We start from the raw sequence: 12,827 nt of genomic DNA on the forward strand, positions 1-12,827 counted from the left end.
TTTATCTTTTGTTTTCATTAAGGCAGATTTAGCTGTTCAGGAATACCTGATTAAAAATGTAAATTGTGGAAAGTATGAAAGATCATCAAAGTATTTGTTTTGAGGGGTTATGTATGGGTGTAACTAAAAGTGATCTTAAGTTTCTGATCCTCTCTCTACTTCTGGAGTGCTGGATTCACACGTGTAAGCTCTGGGACCTGCTGTGACTTTCTCTTTTAAAACACAGGGTCTCACCCTGTATCCCAGGCTGACCTGGAACTCACCATGTAGACCAAGCTGGTCTCCTACTCACAGGTCTTCCTACCTCTGCCTTCCACATTTTGGGATTAAAGGCTTGTGATATTATGTCCAACCCACAATACTTGTTGAGAGTAAAAACCCTCCAACACATTAATTCTTTGTTGTGTGTTTCTGAATATTTGGGTATGGCCATACCATGGTATTCATACGGAGGCCAAGGACAACTTGATGGGGTTATAGGTGCACACCACTATGAGCAGACTTGCTATGCTCTTATTTTAAAATTGTATGATGCGAAAAATGTTGTGCCTCACGCTTCTTATTTGCCAGGCTCCCAGCTTGATCCCTAGTACCTCTAATGGGCTAAAGATTATGAGAATTGCTCTTTTAAAAAAAATAAGTAGGTAGAAAATGACTTTTTTTTTTTTAATCTTCATCATTTTATTGGAACTTGATAACAGTGACAGAAAGGGAGGCAAACTGGAAGGTACTGGAAGGAGACGAGGAAGAGATAGCCTTTCCTTTTGAGTTAGGGTCCAAGAGAGGCAGGTTCAGCTGTGGAGATTGACAAGCAGCTGCATGGGGCTGGGTGGACGCAGGGCGAGTTCTTCGAGCAAGTGAGGTTGTCAAGTTGGCAGTAAGCATGCATAAGACTGTAGCGTGTATTCAAAAAAAAAAAAAAAGAGCTAGAAAGATGGGAAAGGCACAGGCTTAGCTGTGAATATGTGCAAGCAACTGCCAGGGCAGACCGTCTGCTCAGATCTGCTAGTGGACCTGTTGAATGCATGGTAACGTCAAGGTGCTGAAGGATTACTAACTATGATGCTGACTTTTCTTCTTGTTTGTTTTCATTTAGGAATATGGTGTTAGCTGAAAGATGTGTGTTGCTTAGTGCCGAAATTTTAAAAAGTCAAAGCAAATACTCAGAGGCTGCAGCTCTTCTTATACGGTTGACAAGCGAGGTACTGGACTGTGTAGTGTTTGATTTCATTGATTTGTAATAAGGTGCTGATAAAAGATAAAATAAGGATGGGCTCTCTTTTTTAGGATTTAAACACTGCTAGTTACTTGTTAACTTCATTTTAAGGTTTTGGGGGGTTTTTGGAGGGAGGCAGGGGTCGGTGTTGGTTTGTTGGTTGTTTTGTAGTAGGAAGAGCTTGAGATAGTTTTTGTAGTCCATGCTGGCCTTAAATTTCTACCAATTTTCCTGCCTCGGCCATCTGAGTACTGGAATTTCAGTTGCGAATACCACACTAAGCTAGCGTATCTTTTATAATTTGAATATTTATTAAACATTATGTTCTTAAATGTATTGGCTTTATGTTTATTAGTTTTTGCCTACGTGTATGTCTGTGCCTCATCCATGTTTGGTGCTCACAGAGGTTACAGGGTTTCATGTTCCTTGGAACTGGAGTTAACAGATGGTTGTGAGCCTCTATATGGGTGCTAGAAACTGAACACTGCTTCTTTGCAAGAGCATCCAGTGCTCTTAACTACTGAGCCATCTTTACAGCTCTGATTGACTTTATTTTGTGTGTATGGTCTCAGTCTTCCTTTCGTTATTAACTAACCACGGCCATGTATGTGGCATCTTGTTTGATTCAAGTTCTATGATTCAAGTTCTATACTATGTATAGCTAAGACATGCGCATGTTTCAATTTAATATTAAACTAGTGCTTAAAAAAATCACAGAGGAATATTTAATCTCAGTTTTTACCTTTATGACCATTTAATGAAAACCATTAAACTTTAAAAATGCATCCAAAATAGATAAATCTAAAAGATGGTTGGCCATACTACTTTGGATGTAACATATCAATAAATAAAATGCTTTTTACCCACTACTTTTGTGTCGTGTTCAGCAGTCTTGCTCAGGAAGAAGGAAGAGGCTTGTAGTGCTTGAGATACTGTGTGTTCAGTCATCCTGTCATAGACGGGCTGCGCTTTGCTGATGGTTTGGGATATACTTTTTTTTTTTTCTCAGTTTTTTATTTTTAGTTTTTTGAGACAGGGTTTCTCTTTGTGGCCTTGGCTGTCCTGGACTCACTCGTAGACCAGGCTGGCCTCGAACTCACAGAGATCTGCCTGCATCTGCCTCCCAAGTGTTGGGATTAAAAATGTGCACCACCACAATTGGCGCTTGGGCCTATACTTCTTATCCTCTGAAACATATTCATTCATATCTCAAAGGTCACCCTGAAAGTCTACTACTTTCTTTTTAATTTGTTATACTGTTATTATGTGTGGTTTGTATGATGGTGTGGTAATACCAAGATCGCTCAGTGTAATACTGAGATCACCCAGATCATGAGACCCCCCAAAAGACCACCAGGACTCAATACCGATGCAACATACACAGGGTCCTGTATTACGGGCTCAGAGCCTTGGATCACAATCCTTCCTTATTCAGCAGGATAAGAGAGTGACCCCAAACTTCAAGGGCAATAGGCTTACAAAGGGAAGGGGGGTGGGTTGTGGGTGTCAGGAATGTTGATCTTTGGGCAGGTTGGGTAGAAGCTGGATCTTCAGGGAAGTTGTAGGTCCCAGGAATGTTGATCTTTGGGCAGGTTGGGTGGATGCTGGGTCTGGAGGGGAAGTCTTTTTATCACAGAGGAAGGTTGGGATCTAATTGTATGTAATCGCTCGGGTGGAGTTTCTGGGGACTGCTGGCAGGTGTCATTCCCAGAATGCAGGGAGAAGGGTCACCTAGGCAACAAGTTCTCCTACAGACCATCATTAATTGCAAAATACACATTACATGTAGACTGTGGCATTGATTTTGCCCTTACAGTGTAGTGTCAGGAGTGCCCTGGCACATAGGCAGAGGCCAGAGAATATGTTTATGGAGCCAGTTCTCTCCTCCTTTCAGTAGGTTTGATGGATCCATCTAAGGTGGTCAGGCTGTGGGCAAGTGCTGAGCGCTCTCTCTCTCTCTCTCTCTCTCTCTCTCTCTCTCTCTCTCTCTCTCTCGCTCTCTCTCGCTCTCTCTCGCTCTCTCTCGCTCTCTCTCGCTCTCTCGGCCTCTGCCACCTTCTTGGTTCACATCACTATTCTTTCTACTTGGGCCCTTTTCCTGTTTGTTCACATAACTTGCTGGTCGTGTCCTGGGCTTATAGTCATCTCGTCCCTGTAACCCTCCCTGCTTCCTTCTATTCTTTCATATATTACTAGAAAGCCTGGCATCATATTATACTAGAAATTGTGTTTAGTCTGTTACCTACTTGTGGTCAGCCGTTTTTGTTTTTGTTTTGTTTTGTTTTTGAGCCGGTTGTGGTTTGTATTCCAGCTGGTCTGAGCTATCCCTCTACAGTTTATGCTATCCTTGAACTCAGATTCTTCCTGCTTCAGCCCTCTGAGTGCTGAGATTACAGAGAAGCATGTGACCACACCCTCTTGGCTTTTACTTTTCTTGTACAAGATTTATTTTTGTTCTTAATTGTGCGTGTATAGTTATGTTCATGTGAGTACAGTGCCCCCCAGGGGCCAGAAGGAAGTGTCCCATTCCCTAGTGCTGATACACGGAGCTGGGAGCTGTCTGACGTTGATGCTGGGAGTCAAAATCAGAACCTCTGCAAAAGTCGTCTTTCCCTTGCTTTTAAACTACTGAGCCATCTGTCCGTCTTTTACAATTTTATCTCTAATACCTAACACTGACGTTTGCACATGATACTTTAGAAATGTTCGTTAAGCTGAATAAATAACTTTAAAATATTTCTCTGAGATATATTAATGTCATGTGTGATATTTAAAGTTTTTAGTAATTGGTATATGTGTGATGAGTGAACTGCTCTGTCTTCATTACTGTTCTCTTGCTGTAAAACACCACCATGACCAGGGTACTTCTTATAAAGGAAAGCATTTAATTGGGCTTGCTTACAGTTTCAGAGGTTTAGTTGGTCTCTTATCATGTCAAGGAGCATGGCAGCAACCAGGCAGGGGCTGGAGCAGTAGCTACCTCCTGATTTGATGGAGAGAAAGACATTCTGGGCCTGGTGTGCCCACCCCACCTCCAACAACGCTGTGCCTCTTAGTCCTTCTCATCCTCACACTCTGCTGACGTAAGCATTCAAATATGTGAGCCTGTGGTGGCCATTCTTATTCTACAACCACATTGTGTCAGACATGAGTTGTTTGGTGCTGTTGAATCCAGGCTCCTGAGTGTATTCATGCTCTATTTTAATAGTGAATCTGATCTTGACTTTGAGTGCTCTGGGGTGTTTTTCAACCTAGGGTTATCAGTGATAAACAAAGAATTTGTAGTCCAGGAATTAGTATGCACTTTCTTTGGGTTTTTTCCTCTTGCTTAAATGTATTTGTCTTTTTATCCCCATATGTGAACTTTCTTTAGAACACATTCTTCTGTTTGTATTATAACCTTTTACTTGTTTTTAACTCAAATCTACGATTTGTCATTTATTGCTTTAGGGTATGGCTTGGAGCTATAAGTTATAAGTAGCTGTGAACTTCCTGACATAGATGCTGGGAACTGTACTAGTGTCCTCTGTAAAAGTAATATATACTATTGTTTTGTTTTGTTTTGTTTTGAGACAGGGTTTCTCTGTATAGCCTTGGCTCCTGGACTTCCTTTGTAGACCAGGCTGTCCTCCAACTCAGAGATCTGCCTGCCTCTGCCTCCCTTAGTGCTTGGATTACAGGCATATGCCACCACACTGAGCACAATACACACTCTTAACTGCTGGATCGTTTTTCAGCTCCAGAAACCAGAATTCTTAATCTCCATTGATGAGAATATTTATTTGTAGTATTTTTTTTTTGCACAGTTTGTCTGCAGTGGTTAGAATTTGAGATTATGTATTTTTATTAATTTCTTGTTTCTACTTCCAGAAATTTGAGTAACAAAAATATCTGAATCTTTTATGACTGAGTCTTTTATGACTGAGTATGGTGACATGCAAGAGACAGGAGGCAGAAGGACTGTGGGTTTGAGACTAACCAGGGCTATGGAGAATTCTAGACCATGCTTAAGCTACATTGTGCGCTATTATGTCAGGAAGTAAGAGCAGAGACTATGGCTCAGTGGTAGGGCACTTGCCTAGGCTCAGTTCCCAGCAACACACATACATACACATGCATATACATACATATGCACATGCACACAGAAATTATAAATATATTTACTTAATCATTTTGTAGTAGAAAAAACAATGTGTCATTAATTGGTGACTGTAAGTTATATTTTTGCATATTAGAATATAGTCTTTTAGAAGAAATAAAAGATGTAAATAGCTTGGAACAAAGCAGATATTTTGTATACTACCACTTGTATATAAAATGGGTTTTCATACATGCATGTTAGGCACATAAACACTCATATACATGGAAAGAGAAACTGATAAAACAGCATCAAGGGCTGGAGAGATGGCTCAGTGCTTAAGAGCACTGATTCTCCTTTTCCAGAGATCCTGAGTTCCATTCTCAGCGACCACATGGTAGCTCACAACCATTTATAATGTAATCTAATGCCCTCTTCTGGCCTGCAGGTGTACATGCAGGCAGAGCACTGTATATATAATAAAATCTTTTAAAAAAAAATCATCAAATTGGAAACAGTCTTCTGCAAATAAATTGTAGCATGGGTGGCAAAGAGTTTTGGTTTGTATTTCATTTTATTTTTTTACAGTTACCTTAAATAAATAAATATATTTATATTGGGGAGGTGGAAGTATGTCTCTAAGACTTTAAGATTGCTACAAAGATAGTTTATAATAGTGTTTTGTTTGATGTAACTAATCTATTGAAACAATTGCATTTAAAAGTCAATGTTTTCTGTTTTCAACTTTCCCTGGGGAAAATAATGGCACCAGAACACATGGAAGGGCCTGGTAAGTTCAGCTTGAGGTGGAGACTTAGAGAAAGTTGGGGAAAGTTGTTGATTGTTAATCAGCAACCTGCATCACTTTCTCCTTTATCTCTGAAGCATGGCTTCCCAGGAGGGGAGGCAGTGAGGGTGAGCTCCACAGCTCCTGGGTAGGCAGGGCCCTCAGGGAAGGCTTGCAGTCCTTCTGCTGATTCACAAGAGCCTGTGAAGAGAGTCTTGCGAGCCTTCAATATTTCATTAAAAAATGAGGCTTCCTTTAAATAAATGTTCTTGAAAGAGAATAAAGTCATAAATCAGCTTACATCATAATCTACACATAATCTATCCTGCATTCTTTGGGGAGGGGTGTACATTAAATATGCTATTAGTCACCAGGTAATATCCGGAGAAACGAGGCGGATAGAACTGTTCTCTGTGTTTGGTGTTTTTGAGTTTGTCTTTAGTTAGAATCCCTGTATTTGACTCTCAGTTTGTATTCTCCTGCTCACTTGTAACTGCTGAGAGGGATTGCAGCTATTCAGAGATTTTAGTACACAGTGCACATCATCATTGGCCATTTGGATTTATAAAAAGGAACAAGAAAAGGTCATTTTTCCGAAGACTTTTTAAATAAAATGTGTGCTGCTTGGAGAAAGAATTGAGATTTGTTTGCCCTTTCACCTCTGCCCTCTTTTACTCTAAGCTACACATTGGCTGTGTTGTATACTAGGAAACAAACCTCTTTCACTTTCACGTTTGGCACTAACTGCTCTTTCTTTTACACACACAGGATTCTGATCTCCGAAGTGCACTTCTTTTGGAACAGGCTGCACATTGCTTCATAAACATGAAGAGCCCCATGGTTAGAAAATACGCGTTTCATATGATCCTGGCAGGCCACCGGTTTAGTAAAGCAGGCCAGGTAAGCACATTTTCTGTAAAAGGTCGTTGCCACTGGAAGATGCTCAGTGGTTAAGAGCTGTTGCTGCTCTTCCAGAGAACCTGAGCTGGGACCCAGCACCACCCAACTGAGTCATTCACAACTACCTGTAGCTACAGCTGCTGCAGGGATCTGGTGCCCTTCCCTGGGCTGTCAGGTGCCTGCAGACACCTGTGAGCCCAGGCCCACGTGTGCACACATAATTAAAATGAAGGCAAATCTTTCTTAAGAGGGTTATTTTTAAAATTTTTACAATTTATTTGTATGTATGCATATATAAACAAAACAACAAAAATATATGTATGTTTTGTTTTGTTTTTTAAGACAAGATGTCTCTATTGTCCTGGCTGTCCTGGAACTCTCTCTGTAGACTCAGATCTGCCTGCCTTTCTCTCTGCCTGCTGGGATTCTTGTCATACTCCTCCCCCTCTCCCTCCCTCCCTCCCTCCCTCCCTCCTCCCTCCTTTCCTTCCTCTTCCTCTCCCTCCCTTCTTCCTTCCTTTATGCGTTTGTGTGTGGCTGCCCTTGCAGGATATGGTTCTTACCCTCCTACAGCGTGAGCACCCTGGGATTGAACCCTGGTTGTCAGGCTTGGTTGCAACCTTTACCTTCTGAGTCTTGCTCTGCATCTCCCACTGCTGCTGAGTGCAGTGCTAGGAGTACATGTTTCTCTGCATATGTCAAATGCTTTGGGTCCTGGGTGGAAAGGGTGAAGCGCTGAGTCAGAACTTCCACCTCTTCCTTGGTGGCTTACAGCTGGAATACAGGTTCCAAAGCTCAGGGCACTGAGACTGAGCCCGGTGGCAACAGGACACCCAGCTTTGTGAACAGACAACCATAAGTTTCAGATGATCTTTGATGAAGTAAATGGTACTGGTCCCTAATTTCATGTAAAACAGGGACTTATAAACCTTGGGCAGTGGGAGGGGTTTTTGAGGGGTGAATGCATTTTATTCACTGGGGCTAGGAGAGCCAGGGGGATACTTCATTTACATGCAGCAGCACAACCCTAAGACTGAGAACACAGTACTTAATTATCCTATGGGCAGCAGGGGGCGGGGAAAGAACTCCAGGAACAGTTAGAGGTATGGAAAAAGGTCATTGGTTGAAAGCTAAGGTACCAAGACATCTCATATGGGGGAGTGTCTTTCTAGGAATCCCCAGGTGCACACTGAACAGGTTTCTTATGGGGGAAACAATTGGGCCTGTGATCTCCCTGAGGGCTGTATGATCAGGTGGAGCAGAGGGAACCCAGCTGAAGAAGGGAGTCTGCCATTTAGCGCTGAGCTCAGGGCCTTTGCTGTAATGCCAGACTTCGGTCTTAACAGCAGAGTCCGACACTGAGGACTCTTACCCGCCCTCCCCTGCTTGCCAACTTTTTATGATTTAATCCTAAAAGTTGAAATTTTGTTTTCAGATAATACATTGATTTGGATTTCAACAGATAAAAGCTTAATCTTTATGGATGTATAAACAGTTTGAATGTGGTTACTTAACTTTTGTGCCTTGGTTTTGATTTTTAATTTTTAATTTTTCGTTTAGTGTCATTAGTGTAAGTGTGTGAGGTTACATGGTATTGTGGTATTGTATGCCTGTGGAGGTCAGAGGACAATTCTTTGGAGTCTGTTTTTCCTTTCACTTTGTGGGGTTCAGGAATTGAACTCAGAATATTAGGCCTATGTGCAAGAGTCTCTATTCCTTGAGCCATCTCACTGTCCCCTTTCTCTTATTCAGTATAGCAGCCCAAGCCCCATGGAATGGTACTCCTTTATTCAAGGTGTATCTTCCCTCCTCAGCTAAACCTTTCTGGAAACACTGTCATAGACATTCTCAGAGGTGTGTATCCATAAATACAATGTAAGTCCATTGAAAACTAACCAGTGTACCTTACCTGTTTATAGGAAGAATTTGAAATAAATAAAGCCAAACTGAGTGATGAATGTTTTCCTCAGAAGTTACTCTTAAGGAAAAAAGGGGTAGGAATAGAACAGACAGAAACCCATGCACACTCACACTGTGGATGGCTGAGGAGACCTAACCTATGGTTCCACATAGAGCTGAGTAATCATGAGATGATCTAATTGTTAGCTTCATTTTCTTCATCACATTCTCTTCTAACAGATAAGCCAGTTACTTGTTTTTATTTATGTATGTCTCTGCATGTGTTTGTGTTTATTTTTTTCCAGTTCAAGAAAAAGTTAAACTAATACATATGTCACTTATTTTCCTACAGAAAAAGCATGCTTTGCGCTGCTATTGTCAAGCCATGCAAGTTTACAAAGGGAAAGGCTGGTCTCTGGCAGAGGATCACATCAACTTCACCATTGGGCGCCAGTCCTATACTCTGAGGCAGCTGGACAATGCTGTGTCTGCTTTTAGACATATTTTAATCAATGAGAGCAAGCAGTCTGCTGCTCAGCAAGGGGCCTTTCTCAGAGAGTACCTTTATGTTTATAAGGTAAGTATTTCTCTTCAGGAATGAACATTCAACCTGTTTTAAAACTGGCTTTATTACAGAGTATGTAATTACTGGTCATAAAAAAGTTGTGGAAGGGTTCTTTTTTTTTTTTTTTTTGGTCATAGATCTGTATTGCATGGCCCTTACACACTTTTTAAAAGAGAATTTTTAATATTTTAGTTAACATTTTTTTGTGACCTTCCTTTCCCTTAAACTCCTCCTATAGCCCCTCCTCTCACATTGATAGCCTCTTCTTCTTTGATTATTTTTTAATTTAAATTTATTTATTTACTTATTTACTTAGTGTATTTGGGTGTTTTCCCCACACGCCTGATGCCTACAGAGGCCATAAGAAGTGTTGGATCCCCTGGGACTGAAGATACAGATAGTTGTTAGCTACCATGTGGGTGCTAGGAATCAAACCCTGTGCTCTGGAAGGATGTTGGTGCTCTTTGCTGCTGAGCTGCCTCCAGCCCCTTTTCTCTTTTGAGATAGGTCTAACTCTTTAGCTAGGCTGGCCTCAGATGCCTCACCCTCCTGCGAGCCTCCCGAGTACTGGTGTTAAAGGTGTGCACCACCCACAGATGCCTTTAATTTGAAACTGTTTTGGATCTTTACAAGAAATACCTTAAGATTTCTGGATTGACTGATTATTTGTTTGTTTGTTATGAGGCAGGGTCTCGTAGCTCAGGATGGCCTAGAATTCTGTGTATCTGAGAATGAACTTGACCTGATTCTCCAGCCTCTCACCTCACAAATGCAGGAGTGTGGGCATGTGCTGGACCTATTTTATCACAATTTTATAGGATTGCGGCTGATATTACAAAACAATGGATCCTCCTGTCACCTTAGATGCATGTGCTCCTTTGTTTTCCTGAGGAAAGATGAAGGGCGGGTTTATAGCAGGTGTTGTACTGTGATCTGGGTGGATAGAAACCACAAATCATTGCTGGGTAGGAAACTAGGGTGTCTCATCCTCCTCTTCAAGGCCTGGAAAAGGGTGACTATGTCAGCTCCCACATAGGAAATAACTTCTTTTAGACTTAGTAATTTAAAATTAGACGAGTTAAAAATTTGGCAGATAGAATGCTATAATGAGTCAACAAGAAGCAAAAGTCACGCTGAAGTACAATTTGGAAGTTTAATATGCAACAACAACAAAAACCAACTTCAATAGTTGAGTGCTCTCCAGGAAGGTTCTACTTTTAAAAGTAGTACTGGGACTTAAACCCAGGGCCCTGTGCCTGCCAGACAGCACGCTTGCTCTGAGCTGTCTCCTGGCCTTTGACTTTGTGTTTTGAGAGAGGGTCTTTGCTGAGTTGCTCAGGCTGGCTTTGAACTTGCCCTGAGGCTGAGGCTCCTGAGTAGCTGGAGTTGGTTACAGGTCTGCGCCACCAGGCCTGGCTAGCATGGTTTTCTATAGGTAGAGTAAGTTATGTCTAAAGTTCTTAGTTGTACATCTTTATGACTCTGATAGAGTACGTAAACTAGTACTTGTATGTCTAAATTTTCTTGCATAACATTTTGATACCTTATGTATTAAAAAATTAGGAAACATGAAAAAATGTAGTTTTCTTTAAAACTATTTTTCCTTCTTTTGTATTTCTCCCAGAATGTAAATCAGCTGTCACCAGATGGCCCTTTACCACAGCTTCCCTTACCGTACATTAACAGTTCAGCAACACGGGTTTTCTTTGGCCATGACAGACGACCAGCAGATGGTTAGTAAACTTTCACTTGGCCTAGTTACCTAATGACTATTTCTTTGAAATGTTCTTTCTCCAGTTAGAAATTATAGTCACTACTTTATTGTTTTTTTCTTTCCAGTCCAAAAATATAAAAATAATAAAAAGCAAACAGTTTTGATCCATTACAGCAGCTTTTCTCACATAAGAAGTGCTTATTACTCTCTCACCATGGCAAGCATCTTTAGTGTTTGTCATATGTTCTGTTCACTGCATATAAAACACCTTTAAATCCTTGCTGTACTGAGTGAGTTTAGCTTGTATAAAATCATATTTTAATGAGCCTGTATAAAACTTAGTTTTTATTTTATTTTTATCTTATTTTTCTGTCCATATACTAGGTCCCCAAGGTAGCTGAAACTCTGTAGACCAGGCTGGCCTTGAACTTGGAGCAAACCTTCTGCCTGTCTCTTAAGTATAAGTTATAGTTGCTCACCACCATATCCCGCTTAAGGTCTTTAACATATTTTATTCCTCTGCTTGTAAGATTTTAGGGTTAAAAAAATATAGACAAAATTCCATGTAGTCCATGCTAGCCTCAAACTTTGTACCTTAGGCCTTAAACCAATCCTCCTCTCAAGTGCTGGGATTATAGGTCATTTGTCACCTTGCTTAATTATATATGGTTCTAGGAATCAAACTTAGCACTTTTTATGTTCTGGCAAGCACCCTCTGACTAAGCTATGTCACCACTCCTTTTAAAATGTGTACAGGGTCTTTTCCTCAGAGTTGAGGCCTGAAAAGGCCTTCACTCTTAGACCAAAAGTTGGATGTGTTCCTGTTCTTGATGAGTGGTGAGCTATGCGTTGTCATCATAGATAACTTTCACATTTCAGCTCAACATGTTTCTACTTTAAGTCAAAATCAACTTTGTATCATGATTGTTTTTAATAGCAGAAAGATTTTGATATATGTACATAAGGGATATATAGGCTTTGGGGCCTGAACGAACTCTTGCTACATGTTTAACTTTAGATAATAGAACATAATGTTGAGTAAAAAAAAATTATTTACAGCTTAAATTTGAAATGCAGAAACCAGTTTTATGTATTTTTGGGTATATACTTCTCATAAAGTTTGCAAGAAAAATATGCAAATATGCCTGAAAGTGCTAGGATCAAAGTGAGAGGAGAAGTGATACCAGTGGGAGTGATGGGGGTGTTAGGATAGGGAGGAGAGCGTATTGACTGACTATAATGCTCTCTCTGTTAAAAAAAAAAATCAAGATCACAAAATGAAAGTTAACTTTTAAAAATTTCAAGATATGAGTTTCACTTGATAGCTCAAGAGGTAATGGCACTTGTTGCAATGCCTGATGACCTGAATTCAGACCCAGGAAGCCACATGGTGGGAATGGAGAACTGATGCCCAAAAGTTATCCTCTGACCTCCACACTTCTAGCAAGTATGCACCCACCTACCCACCCAAATAAATAAATGAATGAATAAATAAATAAATAAATGTAATTTAAAAGAAACTTGTTAAGATAAAAGCAATTGGACTAGAGAGATGGCTCAGTGGTTAAGAGCACTGCCTGTTCTTCCAGAGGACCCAGGTTCGAATCTCAGAATCCATATGGTAGCTCACAAACTTCTATAGTCCCAGGTTCCAAAACCTTCTTGCCT

At 40.6% G+C, this 12,827-nt stretch overlaps 1 protein-coding gene across 4 annotated transcripts in view; it reads left to right on the forward strand.

The window, feature by feature from the left end:
• The window catches only part of TRAPPC8 (trafficking protein particle complex subunit 8), an 88,155-nt gene that overhangs the window by 41,480 nt on the left and 33,848 nt on the right, over positions 1-12,827 (forward strand). For all 4 annotated transcript variants that reach the window (XM_084780440.1, XM_084780442.1, XM_084780443.1 and 1 more), the window contains exons 11-14: positions 1,097-1,202; positions 6,850-6,981; positions 9,233-9,457; positions 11,070-11,178. In XM_084780440.1, coding sequence (XP_084636566.1) covers positions 1,097-1,202; positions 6,850-6,981; positions 9,233-9,457; positions 11,070-11,178 — 572 coding nt within the window. The remainder of the gene's footprint in view (positions 1-1,096; positions 1,203-6,849; positions 6,982-9,232; positions 9,458-11,069; positions 11,179-12,827) is intronic.

The sequence above is a fragment of the Acomys minous genome, assembly GCF_964271855.1.
Source record: "Acomys minous genome assembly, chromosome: 4".
Taxonomy (NCBI): Eukaryota; Metazoa; Chordata; class Mammalia; order Rodentia; family Muridae; genus Acomys; species Acomys minous.